This window comes from Panthera tigris, chromosome B3 (genome assembly GCF_018350195.1).
Source record: "Panthera tigris isolate Pti1 chromosome B3, P.tigris_Pti1_mat1.1, whole genome shotgun sequence".
NCBI lineage: Eukaryota > Metazoa > Chordata > Mammalia > Carnivora > Felidae > Panthera > Panthera tigris.
In genome coordinates this window covers 60,338,150-60,360,321 of record NC_056665.1, presented here as the reverse complement: position 1 = coordinate 60,360,321, position 22,172 = coordinate 60,338,150, and the positions used below count along the sequence as shown (strand labels likewise).

The 22,172-nt window shown below is 39.1% G+C and overlaps 1 protein-coding gene across 4 annotated transcripts in view; it reads left to right on the top strand.

The window, feature by feature from the left end:
* STARD9 (StAR related lipid transfer domain containing 9) overlaps positions 1–22,172 on the top strand; it is a 141,182-nt gene that overhangs the window by 73,951 nt on the left and 45,059 nt on the right. For 3 of the 4 annotated variants that reach the window (XM_042989046.1, XM_042989047.1, XM_007081721.3), the window contains 3 exons: positions 6,055–6,124; positions 7,757–7,829; positions 21,177–21,244. In XM_042989046.1, the coding sequence (XP_042844980.1) occupies positions 6,055–6,124; positions 7,757–7,829; positions 21,177–21,244 (211 nt within the window). The remainder of the gene's footprint in view (positions 1–6,054; positions 6,125–7,756; positions 7,830–21,176; positions 21,245–22,172) is intronic. The other variant, XM_042989048.1, reaches the window with a different exon arrangement.

Here is a 22,172-nt window from a genome sequence, read left to right as displayed (position 1 = left end):
TGATATCTGCCAGCCTTTTTCACTCTGAAATTGCTATTTTCCTTTTGTGATCAACAAGTATTTGTGGGGCAGTACTGTGAAATCATGTACATATCCCATCGTCATCTAACTTTCAATTTATTTATTTCAGTTTAGATTCATGGTTTCCTATTTTATCCAATGGGTTATCTTTTTTTTTTTTTTTTTAATTTTTTTTTTCAACGTTTTTTTATTTATTTTTGGGACAGAGAGAGACAGAGCATGAACGGGGGAGGGGCAGAGAGAGAGGGAGACACAGAATCGGAAACAGGCTCCAGGCTCCGAGCCATCAGCCCAGAGTCTGACGCGGGGCTCGAACTCACGGACCGCGAGATCGTGACCTGCTGAAGTCGGACGCTTAACCGACGGCGCCACCCAGGCGCCCCTGGGTTATCTTCTTTTACTGTGATTTTTTTATTTTGATGCACTCAGGAATCCTCTTTGAGTACGCTTCTGTGACATTTTGACACATCACTGTTATTTTTTTGAGCATCTCCTTGTTTTCTAGCACAGAGATATTCCAGGCCCATCTACTTTCTTTGCCTCAGTCTTGGAATCAGCCATTTCTCCCAGGAGTCCTGTTCCTTTTTAGTGGAGAATAATATTTAGAAGCTAGGGTCTGGGTGCTATGTATGCCCAAATGTCCCTCTGAGTGGACAGAGCTAAGTAATCTGTGTTCACACCAGTACCTTTAATTGCAGTCCAACACAGCACAGTTCGTTCTGGATTTCTCTCTTTCCATATTTGTAATTCCTTTATCTAACAGGGGAGATACTTCTTTGATCTACCTTCCTACATGTGATCTGTCTCCTTGCCATTGCTGTCCTCTTTCTCATGTGGGTGTCCACCTCGTGCACATGCTGGGCTTCTTGAGTCTGCTGTTTAATGACCCTTTATCAGTTGTGGATATTTTTTAGTCGTTATTTATTCTAATATTGCTTTTTTTCCACTCTTTTCCTTCTATAACTCCACTTACAGGTATGTTAGACCATTTCCTTATCTGTGCTATGATTTTTACCCTCTTGTCTATATTTTTTATATTTTGTCTTTCTGTGCTTTATTTTGGGTATATATGATTCTGACCTATGTTTCTACTCACTTTTTTTTTCAGTTGTATCTAACCTGCTATTAAGCTTAGATATTGAATTCTTATTTTCACTGTAGTACTTTTTATTTCCCAAATCTCCATTTGATCCTTTCATTACAATTTCCAGTTTTCTGTGAAGTTTTATAATCTTGCTTTTAGTTCCTTGAAAATAGTAAGCAGAGTTACTTTAAAGTTACCATAACCCCAAGGTCTGAATTTTTCTTGCATTTATATTGCCTATTATTATTTTTTTAAATTTTTATTTAAAAAAATTCTTTTATGCCAATACCATGCTGTCTTGATGATTACAGCTTTGTAGTAGAGGCTAAAGTCTGGGATTGTGATGCCTCCTGCTTTGGTCTTCTTCAATATTAATTTGGCCATTTGGGGTCTTTTGTGGTTCTATACAAATTTTAGGATTGCTTCTGCTTCGAGAAGAATGCTGGTGCTAGTTTGACTGGGATTGCATTGCATGTGTAGATACCTTTGGGTAGTAGTGACATTTTAACAATATTTATTCTTCCAGTCCATGAGCACAGAATGTTTTTCCATTTCTTTGTATCTTCAATTTCTTTCATAAGCTTTCTATAGTTTTCAGCATACAGATCTTTTACATCTTTGGTTAGGTTTATTCCTAGGTATTTTATGCTTCTTGGTGCAATTGTGAATGGGATCAGTTTCTTTATTTGTCTTTCTGTTGCTTCATTATTAGTGTATAAGAATGCAGCTGATTTCTGTACATTAATTTTGTATCCTGCGACTTTGCTGAATTTATGTATCAGTTCTAGCAGACTTGGTGGAGTCTATTGGGTTTTCCATGTAGTAGTATGTCATCTGCAAAAAGCGAAAGCTTGACTTGATCTTTGCCAATTTTGATGCCTTTGATTTCCTTTTGTTGTCTGATTGCTGATGTTAGAACTTCCAACACTATGTTCAACAACGACGGTGAGAGTGGACATCCCTGTCATGTTTCCCTCAGGGGGAAAGCTCTCAGTTTTTCCCCATATTGGATGATATTAGCTGTGGGCTTTTCATAAATGGCTTTTATGATATTTAGGTATGTTCCTTCTATCCCGACTTTCTCGAGGGTTTTTATTAAGAAACGATGCTGAATTTTGTCAGTGCTTTTTCTGCATCGATTGACAGGATCATATAATTCTTATCTTTTCTTTTACTAATGTGATGTATCACATTGATTGATCTGCGAATGTTGAACCAGCCCCACAGCCCAGGAATGAATCCCACTAGATCATGGTGAATAATTCTTTTATATTGCCTATTATTTTTGCTGGTTTTCATTTATTTATTGCCAGATCTACTTGGATGTTTGGTTTGTTACAATTTTGTGCCAGATAGTGTTGGCTAAATTTTTTTCTAGAAATAATTTGAAGGTGTAGGACAATGATATCTTTCTATGCAGAAGACTTCTCTTTATTTGTCCAGGTTTCTGCATATGCTAGTGATCCAGAATCACCTCAGTCCAATTTAAGTTTTGGCAACGTTCAAAGCTGCGTTGCAAACCCTTCAAAGGCTATGTACTTTAACTCTTTTATTCCTGTGTTTTAGCCCTTTGGGTTTCCAGCTCAAGTGGTGTTCTATAGGGCAACTGTGGGTGGGATCTGGACTGCAGTCTGGGTTTCTCTAGACCAGTGAGGTTGTCAAGGGAACTGCTCTGAGTCATATCCCCTCAAGATCTGGCAACTGACCTCAGAGGAAAAGTGTCCCCAGATGCTGGCCTCTTTTCTCTGGGCTTCCATCTTCGCCCAGTATATGGCTAGAAAATTTTTAATATCTGGGTATCCCTCTGTGCCTCAAAACGTATGTCTTTAATATTACTTGTCCAGATTTTTCTAATAGTTTGTACTGGAAGGATTGATTTGTGTTATCTCACTTACCATTACCACAATTTTTAAAACTTTTTATTAGAGAGAATTTTGAACACACATAAAAATAGGCTAATATAATGAACCCCCATGTATTCATCACCCAGTTACAATAATCATTAACCCCTGGCCAGTTTTGCTGTACCTATATTCCTGTCTACTTTCCCTCATTCTGTGTTGTTTTAAGGCAAATTGTGTATGTCTCATCAATTCGTCTATAATATTTTAGTATGTAGCCCTAAAAGGTAAAGATTAAAAAAAAAACATAACCATAAAACTAATTATAACATCTAAATAATAATAATTTCTTTTTTATTTATTATTTTATTTCATTAAAAAATCTTATTTTTTATTTTTTATTTTTATTTTTTAAAAATTTTTTTTAACGTTTATTTATTTTTGAGACAGAGATGACAGAGCATGAACGGGGGAGGGGCAGAGAGAGAGGGAGACACAGAACTGGAAGCAGGCTCCAGGCAATGAGCCATCAGCCCAGAGCCCGACGCGGGGCTCGAACTCACGGACCCTGAGATGGTGACCTGAGCTGAAGTCGGATGCTTAACCGACTGAGCCACCCAGGCGCCCCAAAAATCTTATTTTTTAAATTTTAGTTTATATCCTGTATAGTTAACATACAGTGTTATATTAGTTTCACATGTACTATATAATGATCCAGCAATTCCATACATCACCCAGGGCTCATCATGATAAGGGTACTTACAATCTCCATCACCTATTTCACCCATCTCCCCAACCACCTCCCCTCTGATAACCATCAGTTTGTTCTCTATAGTTTAAGAGTCTGTTTTTTTGTTTGTCTCTTTTTTTCCCCTTTGTTCTTTTGTTTTGTTTCTTAAATTCCACATATGAGTGAAATCATATGGTGTTTGTCTTTCTTTCTTATTTCACTGAGCATTATACTTCTTAGCTTCATCTATGTTGTTGCAAGGTTTCATTCTTTTTTTCTTTTTTAAAATTTTTTTTTTAACGTTTAATTATTTTTGAGACAGAGAGAGACAGAGCATGAACAGGGGAGGGGCACAGAGAGAGGGAGACACAGAATCCGAAACAGGCTCCAGGCTCTGAGCACAGAGCCCGATGCGGGGCTCGAACCCACGGACTGCGAGATCATGACCCGAGCCGAAGTCGGACGCCCAGGCCACCCAGGCGCCCCACAAGGTTTCATTCTTTAAAAAAATTCTTTTAATGTTTATTTATTTTTGAGAGAAAGAGAGAGAGAGAGAGAGCGAGCATGAACAGGAGAGGCAGAGAGAGAGGGAGACACAGAATCCAAAGCAGACTCCAAGCTCTGAGCTGTTAGCACAGAGCCCGACCCAGGGCTTGAACTCATGATCTGCGAGATCATGACCTGAGCTGAAGTCGGATGCTCAACCAACTGAGCCACACAGGCACCCCAAGATTTCATTCTTTTTTTTATGGCTGAGCAATATTCCATTGTGTATATATATATACACCACAATTTCTGTTTGTTTGTTTTTTTGAGAGAGAGAGAGAAAACAAGCAGGCGAGAGGGGCAAAGGGAGGGAGGAAGAGAATCCCAAACAGGCTGTATGCTCAGTGTGGAGCCCAGCTTGGGGCTTGATCCCACAACTCCATGTTCATAACCTGAGGTGAAATCAAGAGTAGGATGCCCACTGACTGAGTCACCCAGGCGCCCTTATACCACAATTCCTTTATCCATTCGTCTATCGATGGACCCTAGGCTGCTTCCATATTTTGGCTATTGTAAATAATGCAATACACAGAGGTGCATATATCTTTTCAAATTAGAATTTTTGTGTTCTTGGGGCCCCTGAGTCACTCAGTCGGTTGAGTATCTGACTCCTACTCAGGTCATGATCTCACATTTGGTGAGTTTGAGCCCCACATTGGGCTCTGTGCTGACAGCTCAGAGCCTGGAGCCTGCTTCGGATTCTGTCTCCCTCTCTCTCTGCCCCTCCTCTGATCGTGCGCTCTCTCTCTCTCTCTCTCCAAATAGAGAAACATTAAAAAAATAAAAAATAAAAAAAAATTTTTGTATTCTATGAGTAAATAGTGGAATTATTGGGCCATATGGTAGTTCTATTTTTAATTTTTTGAGGAACCTCCACACTGTTTTCCACAGCAGCCACACCAGTTTACATTCCTACCAACAGTGCACGAGGGTTCCTTCTTCTCCATGTCCTTGCCAACACTTGTTGTTTCTTGTGTTTTTGATTTTAGCCATTCTGACACGTGTGAGGTGATATCTCATTGTGGCTTTACCAATAATTTCTTAAAGAAATCCAGGCAGTGTTGAAATTGCTTTGCTAATTTGTAGCCTAATTGTATTCAGCAATGAGCCAGTGAAGTTACTTTTTTCCTGAATCTCTGACTCAGTTGTGAAGGCACTTTTTGATTTGGTCACTAACGACCCATAAAGACTTGCATTCATATCCTTAAGCTCCTCTTTACCTATCTAAAGCCTACCTATTCTGTGACTAAATTCAAGTCTCACTTCCTTCATGGAGCCTGCCCTGGCCACTCCTCTGATCGCCTTAGCATTTATTATCTCTTCTACTCCTATGGCATTTGGCCATATGGTTTTGTATAGTATAACTTCTTACGCTTGTAAACTGTGTTTGCATAGGGACATGTGTACTGTATGTTTTGCATGCCAAATTGAGTCTGCCGTCTGGTGGGGCACATAGCATCTGTTTACCTCAGAAATTTTGTGAGGGCCAAATGTGAGGGAATATAAAATCTTTTCTTATACTCTATGTAGCTAAATTGTAAGGAATTGCTGTTGTTTTTGTTGTTGTTAGCAGAACCACTGTATGAATTCTAGACTATATTTTCTGTGAGGGCAGAGACCTGTGGTTCCAGAGCCTATCATAATGCCTGACAATAGGCTTCCAATAAATATTTGTGGATTTAATTTATTATCTTAATGAATTTAGTCAAGGTCTCTTATTCTTGTCTATCAAATTATATAAAATAGGGTAAAGTTAATGACCTACAGGAAGAAGTTAAACTTTATCAAACATTTTATTTATTTTGCTTTTTCCTCCCTCACAAATCTGATAGGTTTATCTCAACATGTAGTTACCAACTATAAGCAAGTAATTCAACTCTTGGAGGAGGGAATAGCAAACAGGTAACAGGTTTATTTGTTGCTGTCCTTCTTTCAGCCTCATTCTTCTTTCCTGTGTTCTCATCTCCCTTTTGGAGTATATGATTATACTTCTCTCTGTAGCTTCCCGCATTCACAATCAGGAGACCTTTCTCAGAACAGTAATGTACCCAGCGGAAGGGGCAGTAGCTAAGATTTCATGCATTTCTCACTAGTAGATAGGCTGGAGTTTGTTCTGGATATAATAATATTAGGCAGTAAGCCCAGAGTTACTCTGTGCTTTGTCTTAGAATACACAATTTTTGCTATTTGGACTAAAGAAAGATTCTTGCCTGCATTGTTCTTTCTGTAGGCTTGATAGAGATAAGAACCAGTATAGTTTAAAATGTTTCAGAAAACCATTTTTCTTCTAGTTTGATATATTTGTAAAGGATACCTAAAAAAAGACTGTTTTGAATCTGCTATGAATAAGTGCTGTCGACTCTCCTAAAAGCTATTGTAAGATAACATTCCATATTGTTGGTTACTAGGAAATACTGAGACTGTTACTAGTATATGCCTGAAAGAACAGACTTTTTTACCTGGGAAAAATGTTGGGATTTAGTCTTCTATTTACCCTATTAATAGCATGTCCAAGTTAATTGACCATAAAAGAATAACTTTATTTTTTAATTTTTAAATGTTTTACTCATTTTTGAGAGCATGCAGGCAGGGGAGGGGCAGAGAGAGGAGGACAGAGGATCCGAAGCAGGCTGTGTGCTCACAGCTGCGAGCACGATATGGGGCTTGAACTCACAAACCCTGAGATCATGACTTGAGCCGAAGTCAGATGCTCACCTGACTGAGCCACTCAGGGGCCCCAAAAGAAGAACTTTAAGTTTGACATTCTACTCCTTAGGTTTCATGGAACTATCCTGGAGGACCTTGACTCTGGTCTTCAGGATACCCTGTGTTCCTTGATTTTTAAGTGTCAGGCTTCACTTTTTCCTCTTTATCCTTGAATCATGAGACCTGTCTTTGGAGTTTGACTCTTCTTCCATTCTCCAGCTCCTCTGAGAACAGAAGTCAGTAAGATGGTCTTAAACTGAAACATGATTGACTTAGATTTAGATGAAGGGAAGACTCTTCTGTCTTTAAGGATTAATATTTCAATGAATTCTAAAGGAGGTTATGGATTCCACCTTGCTTAAGTATGACTTTGACATAATTCAGGATCTCATTTCAAATCCCTTTCTGACACTACAGCATTAATATTTAGTGTTTAATCACATTTTACTTTTTCTTTGAGGCTTCTCCAACAAGCTCTCTATTTCCTCTTGTTTTCTTTAAATGGGTCTATTTTGGGGATATTCTTCCAGGTTGGCGACACTCTAGTATTCCCCTTTTCAACTCTGATTTTTGCTGCTTTTGCTTAAAAATGTCCTAATGTGGTTTAATATGATGCTACACTGCCTTTTATTCTCAGATATCCATACCTAGAATGCTGCTTCTGCCATCTTTGGACCACTCTCCTAACTAAACTGGACTAAATATGGATGTTTTGTGATTCTCACCTGTGAACCTCGACACTAACACTTCTTGTGTTCCCCATGGATTCTTAAGGATCCACCGTGCGTAAACAATACCTATCCTAATTGTCTTCCTTTATGTACACAGAATCACAGCAGCCACTCATGTTCATGAAGCCAGCAGCAGATCCCATGCCATCTTCACTATCTACTATACACAGGTTGGTTACCCCTTTATTTGCTTAGATCTCTTCCTTTCTCAGGCCCTTTTGACGGCTTTCTTGTCTTTTCTTACTTCTTTTCCTTTCTTCTTACCTTTCCATTTACAGGTCCTTTACTGTGATCTAATGTCACAAGGAGGACCTACATACAATCTCCTAAGCTCTACACCAGAAAGGGTGGAGGCAGTTTCATAAAAACTAATCAAAATATCTTCAACTTATATTTACTTTTAACATTTCAAAGCACTTTTACATCTATGTGATCAATATGAGCATTTAAAACAAGCAAGGGGCACCTAGGCGGTTCAGTTGGTTAAGTGTCCAACTCTTGATGTTGGCTTAGGTCATGATCCCATGGTTTGTGGGATCGAGCCCCATGTCGGGCTCTGCACTGGCAGCACAGAGCCTGCCTGAGATCCTCTCTCTTCCCCTCCCAGCTCTCTCTTCCATGTACTCTCTCTCTCTCAAAATAAATAAATAAACATTAAAAAGATAAAACAAGGAGCGAGACTGAAATAAATATAAGTGTTAAAATGAAAAGGTTGAAGATTTACTTCTATTATGACGGAGTAAAGAGATCAACAAATCCTATCCCTCAAAAGCAACTATAAACCTCATCAAAACTGTCAAAATAACCATTTCTCCTCTCTAAAAATAGACCAGAGTCATATAATAAACCACACATTTGTTTAAGAAAACTACCAAATTGCAGGTAAGAATAGTACAAACCTGTGGTGTGTTGCCTTAGGCTGTTACTATCCCTACCTGTCTCTGTTAATGAGGTAGTTGAGTGAGGGAACAGAAGGCCATGAAAGCCAGCACCTTTGTTGCTACCGCTGCTAGAGGAGTTCACATGATTTGGACCTTTTTCAAGTTAGAGTGGTGCTATTGATGGCAAGGAACAGGAGATCAATAGCTCCCTTAAGACTGAGGTTGTGAGTCTGTTTCACGCAAGAAATGAACTGGAAAATTATCTGGGGATTTAACAGGAAGTTCTGGAAGATGATGCAGCCATAGCAGACTTGATAAGATCTTCACATATCCTGTATTGAACAGAACCTAAACCTAAAACTGAACTTTTAATGCATTCCCCAGCCCACACATAGATCCATTAACAGAGAATAGAGATTTTATTGGCTCAAGATGTTTGATTATAATTTATGACCTGTCTTTTGTTGAATACTTAGCTATGTAGACACAGAGTGGCCCCCAAAAGGCCAAGCTTAGAGGTAAAAACAACTAAAGGAAAAAACTGAACAGAGAATTCTTTGGCTATATATTGCTGGGGAGGCAGATTTTAGAGATTTTTAGCCTAGGCAAGTTACGAGAGAAACCCAACAACCACTGCCACTTTTAAGGGGAAAAAAAATAACAGAATTCAGAGTTGTTACAGTATGTTATCTAAAATGGCTAGTATTCGACCAAAAATATTAGACATGCAAAAGCAAGTAAGAAACTACAACTCATGGCCATGGGGGGGAAAAACAAACAAACAAACAAACAAACAAACAGTAACAGTCAGTAGAAATTGATTCTAAGTGCTCCAGATGTTAAATTGTTTAATGATGCCAGTGACTCTAGAAAATTTCAATAAAATCCTACAAATTGTTGTATAAAATGGGAGTCCCAGAATTGAGCTGTATAATAACTGAAACAAAAAACTTTACTAGTGGGACTTAAGTAGATATGAGATGGCAGAAGAATTACTGAACTTGCATACAGACAAGTAGAAACCAAACATTTTGAAGAAAAGAGAGTAAAAAGATTAAAGAAAAAAGCACAGAGCCTCAAAGACCTGTTGGACCACAGCAAATGTGTTAACATAAGTGTAATGGAGATCCCAGAAAGACACAAGAAAATAAGCATAAGAAAAATTTGAAAAATAGTGGCCAAAAGTTCCAATATTTGTTGAAAATCATTAATGTACAGATAGAAGTATTTTGAAATCTCTGAGTAAAATAAATATAAAAAGATTCATACCTAGACACATCATAGTCAAATTATTGAAAGACAAAAAGCAAATCTTGAATACAGCTAGAGTAAAATGACTCAGGATATATAAGAGAACAATTACATGATTAATGGACAACTTCTCACCAGAAATATTGGACCTCAGAAAACAGAGTACTGAAAGGAAATAAAACTGTCAACCAAGAATTCTCTATGCAGCAAAACTAACTTCCCAAAATTAAGATGAAATAAGAACATTCCTAGATAAAAAAGAAAAAAAAACCCAGAATTTATTGCTAGCAAGCCTACCTTACAAGAAAACCAAATGAAATGTTTCATGCTGAAAGAAAGTAATATCAGTAACTTAAGTCTACAAGAAGAAACGAAAAGTGCTGAGAATAGGAAATATGTAGGTTAATATAAAAAGCTACATAAATATATTTTTTCTCCTAATGTTATTAAAAATAAGATTGTATAAAACAATAATTATAATGCTGTATTATAATCACTATACATTACATACATTGTCATACATATTGACACTAATAGGACAAAGGAATAGGAAGGAAAAGGAGATCTATTCAAGCAAAGTTTCTATATTTATAGGAATGAAGTTAGTATTGTTTTGAAGTTGATTGTGATAAGTTGTGATGCATTTTGTCATCTGTAGAGCAATCACTAAGAAAGTAGCTAAAAAATGTAATTCAAAAATCAGAAATTTGGGGCGCCTGGGTGGCTTGGTCGGTTAAGCGTCCGACTTCGGCTCAGGTCATGATCTCACCGTCTGTGAGTTTGAGCCCCGCGTCGGGCTCTGTGCTGACAGCTCAGAGCCTGGAACCTGTTTCAGATTCTGTGTCCCCTCTCTCTCTGCTCCTCCCCTGTTCATGCTCTGTCTCTCTCTGTCTCAAAAATAAATAAACGTTAAAAAAAAATTAAAAAACAAAAAACCAAAAATCAGAAATTAAAATGACATACTAAAAATAATTATTTAACACAGAAAAGGCAATGAAGAGAGAACGGAAGTGTAAAAAATATATGAGACATTTGGAAAATAAATAGAGTAGGGATAGTTTTGAACACATCAATAATTCCATTAAGTGTGATTGGATGAGAGTACAAATTGTCAGATTGGATAACAACAGAACTCAACTATATGCTGTCTACAAGAAACAGCCCTTAGATCCAAAGATACAAGTATGTTGAAAGTAAAGGGATAGAAAAATATACACCATGCAAATAGTGACCATAAGAGACTTACAGTACTATGTTAATGTCAGGCAAAAAATAAATTTTAAGACAAATACTATAGACAGAAAGGGACATTTCATAATGATAAAAGGTCTGTGCATCAAAAAGATGTAAAATTAGGGGCACCTGGGTGGCTCAGTTGGCTAAGGGTCCGACTTTGGCTCAGGTCATGAACTCATGGTTTGTGAGTTGGAGCCCTGCATTGGGCTCTTTGGAGCCTGGAGCCTGCTTTGGATTCTGTGTCTCATTCTCTCTCTGCCCCTCCCCCACTTGTGCTCTGTCTCTCTCTGCCTCTCAAAAATAAATAAATGTTAAAAAAAAAGTTATAACAATTATACATGTATGTGCTTTCAACAGTAGAGCTCTAAGATGTAAGAAGAAATAGAAATAGACGGTTCAGTTACAGTAGTTGGAGATTTCAGTAATCCACTTTCAGTAATTGGTAGAACAACTTGGCAGAAATCGGCAAAGATATAGATTTGATCAACATTATCAACCAACGTGACCTGACATTTAACACTTAACATCTACAGAATACATTTTCTTTCTTTCTTTTAAAGTAAGCTCCACGCCCACGTGGGGCTTAAACTCCCAACCCTGGGATCAAGAGTCAGATGCTCCACCGACTGAGCCAGCCAGGTGCCCCTAGAATACATTTTCAAGTGCACCTAGACCATTCTCCAGGATAAACCATATATTGAATAAAGCTAAAGTATGCAGTTAAATAAGTTCTGGGGATGTAAAGTACAACTTTATGACTAGAGTTAACAATGATAGATTATTATTTGAAAGTTGCTAAGAGATCTTAAAAATTCACATCACAAGGACAAAAAAATTATAATCGTGTGAAGTAATGGATGTCAAAACTTATTGTGGTAATCATTTTGCAATATATTCATATATCAAATCATTATGTTATACATCTTAAACTTATGCAATGTATATCAATTATATCTCAATAAAACTGGAAAAACAAATTATGGCACATTTACATTTAATGTTCTCTACCTTACAAAAATGATACATCAACTAATCATAATATGTAGGACTTTAGTTGGATTCTGATTCAAAGAAACTAAAAAAAAAATTGAATAGGAAATTTGAACAATGACTAGATATTTGATGCTCTGAGAAATTGTTGATAATGTTCTAGGTATACCGATAGTATTGTGGTTGTGTTTTTTAAGGGTTTTTTAGAGATGCATACTGTAATATTTACAGTTGAAATTGTAGTGATGAATTGACTTCACAATAATGTGGGTGGTGAAATAGTGGGGATATAAGCAAAGTGAGCCTGGCCATATGTTGACAGGTACCTGAGAACTCATTATACTGTTTTTCTACTGTCCTATATGTTTGGAACTTACCCTAATAAAAATATTTTTAAGGTAAAAATAAAAGGCTAAGACAGTGTGGCATTAACATTAAGATAGACAAATAGATCCATGGAATAGAAGGGAGTCCAAAATAAATCTATGTACAGGCAACTGTCTTTTCACAAACTTGGCAAAGACAATTCAGTGGAGAATGTATAATCTTTTCAACAAATGGTGGTAGGACAATTGGATAGCCATATGTTAAAAAGAAAACAAACCCCTAGAAAACCAAAAAAACAAAACAAAACCCACACCAAAACCAGAAGAAAACAACTGTAATCCATACCTTGCACTTTATCCAGAAATTAACTCCAACTAGACCATAGATATAAATGTAAGGCCTGAAACTATTAAATTTGAAAATAACTTGGGAGAACCTTCGTGATACTGGATTAGGCAAAGGGTTTTTCGATAAATTGAACAAAAGAACAAATTGAAATTTGCAATTGGTCAAAATTTAAAACGTTTCTTTGAAAGACATTATTAAGAGAATTTTTAAAAAGCCACAGATAGGAAAAATATATCTGTAAAACATACCTGATAAAGGATTTGTATCCATAATATATATAGAACTATCTAAACTCAGTGTAATAAGAAAACGACTTACAACAGTGGGCAAAAATTTTAAGCCAGCACTTCACTAAAGAAAATATATAGATGATTATCAAGCCCTTGAAAAGATGCAGACATCATTAATCATTAAGGGAGTGAAAGTTAAAATCAAATGAGATACCACTATCCACCTTTTAAAATACCTAAATTTATTTATTTTTAAATGTTTATTTATATTTGAGAGAGATAGAGACAGAGTGCGAGCTGGGGAGGGGCAGAGAGATGGGGAGACACAGAATCTGAAGCAGGCTCCAGGCTCCACAGAGCCCAATGTGGGGCTCGAACTCACAAACTGTGAGATCATGATCTGAGCCGAAGTTGGACGCTTAACCGACTGAGTCACCCAGGCATCCCTAAAATACCTAAATTTAATAGAGTGATTGTACTAAATCATGACCTGCTATGTAGGAGCTGAAGTTCTTGTCCACTATATTACCAGTTGGAATATAAAATGGTACAACTTTGGAAAAGAATTTAAACATATATCTACCATATGATCCAGCCATTCCATGCCTAGCTATTTTTCCCAAGAGAAAAGAAATTGTATGTTTGTACAAAGACTTGGACTCAAATATTCATAGCAGCTTTATTTGTAATTGCTCAAAGCTGGACATGATCCAAATGTCAATCAAGAGGTGAAGAAGGGATAAGTTGAACCTGATATATTCACACAATGGAATATTACTCAGCAATAAAAAGGAATGAACTCTTGATACATACCTCAACACGGATGAATCTCAAAATAGTTATGCACAGTGAAAGAAGCCAGACATTGTATAATTCCATTTGTATGAAATACACTGAGAAGACAAATTTAAGAATTTTTAATGTTTATTTTTGAGAGCGTGAGCAGGGGAGGGGGAGAGAGAAAGGGAGACACAAAATCTGAAGCAGGCTCCAGGCTCTGAGCTGTCAGCACAGAGCCCTAGGAGGGGCTCAGATCCATGAACCACGTGATCATGACCTGAGCCGAAGTTGGACAGTTAACGGACTGAGCCTCCCAGGCGCCCCTGAGAAGACAAATTTATATGTAGAAAATTGGTGAGTGGTTGTCTGGGGAAAGGGATGGGAATGGAGATTGATTGTGTTCTGACTTGGGGGAACTTGGGGAGTTATTGGAAATGTTTTAAAACTGGATTTTGGGGCACCTGGGTGACTCAGCTGTTTGAGTGTCTGACTCTTGATTTCCATTCAGGTTATGATCCCAGTATTGTGGGATCAAGCCCTGTATCGGGCTCTATGCTGAGCGTGAAGCCTACTTAAAATTCTCTCCCTCCCCCTCTCCCCCTCTTCCCTGCTCACACGTGCTCACCCTCTCTCTCTCTAAAATGAAAAACACCCCCCACCCAAAAAAAACCCTTTTGGATTTTGGTGATCGATGCACAACATTAAAATAAAACAACAAAGGGGGGTTCCGGAAGATGGCGGCGTAGGAGGACGCGGGGCTCACAGCGCGTCCTGCCGATCACTTAGATTCCACCTACACCTGCCTAAAGAACCCAGAAAACCGCCAGAGGATTAGCAGAAGGGAGTCTCCGGAGTCAAGCGCAGACCAGAGGCCCACGGAAGAGGGTAGGAAGGGCGGCGAGGCGGTGCGCGCTCCACGGACTGGCGGGAGGGAGCCGGGGCGGAGGGGCGGCTCCCCGGCCAAGCAGAGCCCCCGAGTCGGGCTGGCAAAAGCGGAGGGGCCGGACAGACTGTGTTCTGACAGCAAGCGCGACTTAGCGTCTGGGAGGTCAGAAGTTAACAGCTCTGCGCGGAAAGCGGGAAGGCTGGAGGACAAAGGGAGGGAGAGCTGCTGAGCCCCCGGACGGCAGAGCTCAGCTTGGCGGGGAACAAAGGCGCCAGCGCCATCTCCCCCGCCCATCCCCCAGCCAAAATCCCAAAGGGAACCAGTTCCTGCCAGGGAACTTGCTCGCTCCGCGCAAACACCCAACTCTGTGCTTCTGCGGAGCCAAACCTCCGGCAGCGGATCTGACTCCCTCCCGCTGCCACAGGGCCCCTCCTGAAGTGGATCACCTAAGGAGAAGCGAGCTAAGCCTGCCCCTCCAGCCCCCGTGCACCTTGCCTACCCACCCCAGCTAATACGCCAGATCCCCAGCAACACAAGCCTGGCAGTGTGCAAGTAGCCCAGACGGGACACGCCACCCCACAGTGAATCCCGCCCCTAGGAGAGGGGAAGAGAAGGCACACACCAGTCTGACTGTGGCCCCAGCAGTGGGCTGGGGGCAGACATCGGGTCGGACTGCGGCCCCGCCCACTAACTCCAGTTATACACCACAGCACAGGGGAAGTGCCCTGCAGGTCCTCACCACGCCAGGGACTCTCCAAAATGACCAAACGGAAGAATTCCCCTCAGAAGAATCTCCAGGAAATAACAACAGCTAATGAACTGATCAAAAAGGATTTAAATAATATAACAGAAAGTGAATTTAGAATAATAGTCATAAAATTAATCGCTGGGCTTGAAAACAGTATACAGGACAGCAGAGAATCTCTTGCCACAAAGATCGAGGGACTAAGGAACAGTCACGAGGAGTTGAAAAACGCTTTAAACGAATTGCAAAACAAAATGGAATCCACGATGGCTCGGCTTGAAGAGGCAGAGGAGAGAATAGGTGAACTAGAAGATAAAGTTATGGAGAAAGAGGAAGCTGAAAGAAAGAGAGATAAAAAAATCCAGGAGTATGAGGGGAAAATTAGAGAACTAAGTGATACACTAAAAAAAAATAATATACGCATAATTGGTATCCCAGAGGAGGAAGAGAGAGGGAAGGGTGCTGAAGGGGTACTTGAACAAATTATAGCTGAGAACTTCCCTGAACTGGGGAAGGAAAAAGGCATTGAAATCCAAGAGGCACAGAGAACTCCCTTCAGACGTAACTTGAATCGATCTTCTGCACGACATATCATAGTGAAACTGGCAAAATACAAGGATAAAGAGAAAATTCTGAAAGCAGCAAGGGATAAACGTGCCCTCACATATAAAGGGAGACCTATAAGACTCGTGACTGATCTCTCCTTTGAAACTTGGCAGGCCAGAAAGGCTTGGCACGATATCTACAGTGTGCTAAACAGAAAAAATATGCAGCCGAGAATCCTTTATCCAGCAAGTCTGTCATTTAGAATAGAAGGAGAGATAAAGGTCTTCCCAAACAAACAAAAACTGAAGGAATTCGTCACCACGAAACCAGCCCTACAAGAGATCCTAAGGGGGATCCTGTGAGACAAAGTACCAGAGACATCACTACAAGCATAAAACATACAGACATCACAATGACTCTAAACCCATATCTTTCTATAATAACACTGAATGTAAATGGATTAAATGCGCCAACTAAAAGACATAGGGTATCAGAATGGATAAAAAAACAAGACCCATCTATTTGCTGTCTACAAGAGACTCATTTTAGATCTGAGGACACCTTTAGATTGAGAGTGAGGGGATGGAGAACTATTTATCATGCTCCTGGAAGCCAAAAGAAAGCTGGAGTAGCCATACTTATATCAGACAAACTAGACTTTAAATTAAAGGCTGTAACAAGAGATGAAGAAGGGCATTATATAATAATCACAGGGTCTATCCACCAGGAAGAGCTAACTATTATAAATGTCTATGCGCCAAATACCCGAGCCCCCAGATATATAAAACAATTACTCATACACATAAGCAACCTTATTGATAAGAATGTGGTCATTGCAGGGGACTTTAACACCCCACTTACAGAAATGGATAGATCATCTAGACACACAGTCAATAAAGAAACAAGGGCCCTGAATGATACATTGGATCAGATGGACTTGACAGATATATTTAGAACTCTGCATCCCAAAGCAACAGAATATACTTTCTTCTCGAGTGCACATGGAACATTCTCCAAGATAGATCATATAGTGGGTCACAAAACAGCCCTTCATAAGTTTACAAGAATTGAAATTATACCATGCATACTTTCAGACCACAATGCTATGAAGCTTGAAATCAACCACAGGAAAAAGTCTGGAAAACCTCCAAAAGCATGGAGGTTAAAGAACACCCTACTAACGAATGAGTGGGTCAACCAGGCAATTAGAGAAGAAATTAAAACATATATGGAAACAAACGAAAATGAAAATACAACAATCCAAACGCTTTGGGATGCAGCGAAGGCAGTCCTGAGAGGAAAATACATTGCAATCCAGGCCTATCTCAAGAAACAAGAAAAATCCCAAATACAAAATCTAACAGCACACCTAAAGGAAATAGAAGCAGAACAGCAAAGGCAGCCTAAACCCAGCAGAAGAAGAGAAATAATAAAGATCAGAGCAGAAATAAACAATATAGAATCTAAAAAAACTGTAGAGCAGATCAACGAAACCAAGAGTTGGTTTTTTGAAAAAATAAACAAAATTGACAAACCTCTAGCCAGGCTTCTCAAAAAGAAAAGGGAGATGACCCAAATAGATAAAATCATGAATGAAAATGGAATGATTACAACCAATCCCTCAGAGATACAAACAATTATCAGGGAATACTATGAAAAATTATATGCCAGCAAATTGGACAACCTGGAAGAAATGGACAAATTTCTAAACACCCACACTCTTCCAAAACTCAATCAGGAGGAAATAGAAAGCTTGAACAGACCCATAACCAGCGAAGAAATTGAATCGGTTATCAAAAATCTCCCAACAAATAAGAGTCCAGGACCAGATGGCTTCCCAGGGGAGTTCTACCAGACATTTAAAGCAGAGATAATACCTATCCTTCTCAAGCTATTCCAAGAAATAGAAAGGGAAGGAAAACTTCCAGACTCATTCTATGAAGCCAGTATTACTTTGATTCCTAAACCAGACAGAGACCCAGTAAAAAAAGAGAACTACAGGCCAATATCCCTGATGAATATGGATGCAAAAATTCTTAATAAGATACTAGCAAATCGAATTCAACAGCATATAAAAAGAATTATTCACCATGATCAAGTGGGATTCATTCCTGGGATGCAGGGCTGGTTCAACATTCGCAAATCGATCAACGTGATACATCACATTAACAAAAAAAAAGAGAAGAACCATATGATCCTGTCAATCGATGCAGAAAAGGCCTTTGACAAAATCCAGCACCCTTTCTTAATAAAAACCCTTGAGAAAGTCGGGATAGAAGGAACATACTTAAAGATCATAAAGGCCATTTATGAAAAGCCCACAGCTAACATCATCCTCAACGGGGAAAAACTGAGAGCTTTTTCCCTGAGATCAGGAACACGACAGGGATGCCCACTGTCACCGCTGCTGTTTAATATAGTGCTGGAAGTTCTAGCATCAGCAATCAGACAACAAAAGGAAATCAAAGGCATCAAAATTGGCAAAGATGAAGTCAAGCTTTCGCTTTTTGCAGATGACATGATATTATACATGGAAAATCCGATAGACTCCACCAAAAGTCTGCTAGAACTGATACATGAATTCAGCAAAGTTGCAGGATACAAAATCAATGTGCAGAAATCAGTTGCATTCTTATACACTAACAATGAAGCAACAGAAAGACAAATGAAGAAACTGATCCCATTCACAATTGCACCAAGAAGCATAAAATACCTAGGAATAAATCTAACCAAAGATGTAAAAGATCTGTATGCTGAAAACTATAGAAAGCTTATGCAGGTAATTGAAGAAGATATAAAGAAATGGAAAGACATTCCCTGCTCATGGATTGGAAGAATAAATATTGTCAAAATGTCAATACTGCCCAAAGCTATCTACACATTCAATGCAATCCCAATCAAAATTGCACCAGCATTCTTCTCGAAACTAGAACAAGCCATCCTAAAATTCATATGGAACCACAAAAGGCCCCGAATAGCCAAAGTAATTTTGAAGAAGAAGACCAAAGCAGGAGGCATCACAATCCCAGACTTTAGCCTCTACTACAAAGCTGTCATCATCAAGACAGCATGGTATTGGCATAAAAACAGACACATAGACCAATGGAATAGAATAGAAACCCCAGAACTAGACCCACAAACGTATGGCCAACTCATCTTTGACAAAGCAGGAAAGAACATCCAATGGAAAAAAGACAGTCTCTTTAACAAATGGTGCTGGGAGAACTGGACAGCAACATGCAGAAGGTTGAAACTAGACCACTCTCTCACACCATTCACAAAAATAAACTCAAAATGGATAAAGGACCTGAATGTGAGACAGGAAACCATCAAAACCTTAGAGGAGAAAGCAGGAAAAGACCTCTCTGACCTCAGCCGTAGCAATCTCTTACTCGGCACATCCCCAAAGGCAAGGGAATTAAAAGCAAAAGTGAATTACTGGGACCTTATGAAGATAAAAAGCTTCTGCACAGCAAAGGAAACAACCAACAAAACTAAAAGGCAACCAATGGAATGGGAAAAGATATTTGCAAATGACACATCGGACAAAGGGCTAGTATCCAAAATCTATAAAGAGCTCATCAAACTCCACACCAGAAAAACAAATAACCCAGTGAAGAAATGGGCAGAAAACATGAATAGACACTTCTCTAAAGAAGACATCCGGATGGCCAACAGGCACATGAAAAGATGCTCAACGTCGCTCCTTATCAGGGAAATACAAATCAAAACCACACTCAGATACCACCTCACGCCAGTCAGAGTGGCCAAAATGAAGAAATCAGGAGACTATAGATGCTGGAGAGGATGTGGAGAAACAGGAACCCTCTTGCACTGTTGGTGGGAATGCAAATTGGTGCAGCCGCTCTGGAAAACAGTATGGAGGTTCCTCAGAAAATTAAAAATAGACCTACCCTATGACCCAGCAATAGCACTGCTAGGAATTTATCCAAGGGATACAGGAGTACTGATGCATAGGGGCACCTGTACCCCAATGTTTATAGCGGCACTCTCAACAATAGCCAAATTATGGAAAGAGCCTAAATGTCCATCAACTGATGAATGGATAAAGAAATTGTGGTTTATATACACAATGGAATACTACGTGGCAATGAGAAAAAATGAAATATGGCCTTTTGTAGCAACATGGATGGAACTGGAGAGTGTGATGCTAAGTGAAATAAGCCATACAGAGAAAGACAGATACCATATGGTTTCACTCTTATGTGGATCCTGAGAAACATAACAGAAACCCATGGGGGAGGGGAAGGAAAAAAAAAAAAAAAAAAAAAAAAAAAAGGTTAGAGTGGGAGAGAGCCAAAGCATTAGAGACTGTTAAAAACTGAGAACAAACTGAGGGTTGATGGGGGGTGGGAGGGAGGGCAGGGTGGGAGGGAGGGCAGGGTGGGTGATGGGTATTGAGGAGGGCACCTTTTGGGATGAGCACTGGGTGTTGTATGGAAACCAATTTGACAGTAAATTTCATATATTAAAAAATAAAAAAAAAAATAAAAAAAAAAATAAAACAACAAAACCCTACACTTAATTTTTTTTTTAAAGGAAAAATAGGTTTTTTTCTTGAGAGCTGGATGGCTCCTGAATTGAGAACATAGGTAGAGTGCTTGCCCTAGTAAGTGAACATGCTGTGACTCCAGTTGGGGGCCCTACACCTGCTGTGGATCTCTACTGATGAGAATCAGTCCCCAGGAGGGGAGTCAAGCATTTGCCTGCTAAATTGTAGTAAAATTTCTGGTACCTCTGAAAATTGTGCTCAGAGGACCTCATGGGGATTTGCCCACTGTGGAAATCCTGCTCTATTTTCTTTTTTAAAAAAAATTTTTTAATGTTTATTTATTTTTGAGAGACACACACACAACATAAGCAGGGGAAGGGCATAGCGAGAGGGAGACACAGAATCCAAAGCAGGCTCCAGGCTCTGAGCTGTCAGCACAGAGCCCAACATAGGGTTCAAACCCATGAACCACAAGATCATGACCTGAGCTGAAGTCGGACATTCAACTGACTGAGCCACCCAGGCACCCCCCTCCTTTTTTTTTTTTTTTTTTTTTTTTTTTTTAATTTTTGTCCTGCTCTATTTTCAATGAAGTAAGGACCCAGAGCTTACTGATTGACTTATCAAACTTTGAGAGCTCATCCGGTTCAGAGCACATTCATATACACATTTTTTGAGTGATTTGGCTAAAAATCCAGAATATCACCTTGTTCAGGGAGGGTGTCTAAGGGGGAAATACTACACTTTTCCAAATGACAAGCTTTAAATGTGCTTTCTCCCTTAGGCAATCCTGGAGAACAACCTCCCCTCTGAAATTGCTAGCAAGATCAACCTTGTGGACCTAGCAGGCAGGTAATTAGGATTTCAGAGCCAAGGGGAATTAATCCCTTGACCTTGTTCTTGCCCATTTTACAGGGAATAAACTTGTTCCACCTTTTCCACATATCAGTCATCCTGAGAAAATTACAAAAGAAACAAATTGTTGAATGCCATGTTAAGAAATTATAGTTTTCTAGGGGCTGCAAAATCTCCGATGTCAGGGGTTCTAAGTCTTAGCTGCTTATTAACATCACCTGGGGCCTTTAAAAATTCTCAGTGCCTGGGTTTCACCTCTGATCAAATAAATAGCATTATTAGTGGCACCAGAGGCAGTGCAGATGTCAGTAGTTTTTGAAGCTGCCCAGGTGATTCTAGTGTATAGTCAAGATGAAAAACCACTGCTCTAAGTGGAAGTAACCGGTTTAGTATACTTTTTTTTTTTGACTTAATATTGGTTTCATGCAGCTATCATTACTGGAAAAAAAAAGAAAGCAAGCTTATAAAAATACCATGGCATAGAGGAGAAGATACGACCTTCTAAGTATTAGAAGAAAGCATGGATTGTAGTCACACGTATATTCAGAGAGAAGAAAGTCATCTTTCTTCTGTGGTCACACACAAAAGTGTGAGATGAGATAAAGCAAATTTTCTTATTTTAAAAACTGTTAATTTATTACTATGGTACATCATTCCCTTAAAAATGAAGTGTTGTCTCTGTCAGCTGCAACTCTGGCATTTTGGGAGAAAAAAATGAAATGCTCTCTGAAAGAAACTATATCAGGCACCTGGAAGTGTGAATCTTCAATATTTCCCATTGACTTAAAAAAGAAATTTAAAACAATTGACAGATAACGACCCAGATACCATAAAGCCATTAATAGGTGAAATTAAAACAAAGATTGGGCAGATGTGAGTATATGAAAAATCTATGCTAATATCATTACTGTAAACGAGCATTAGT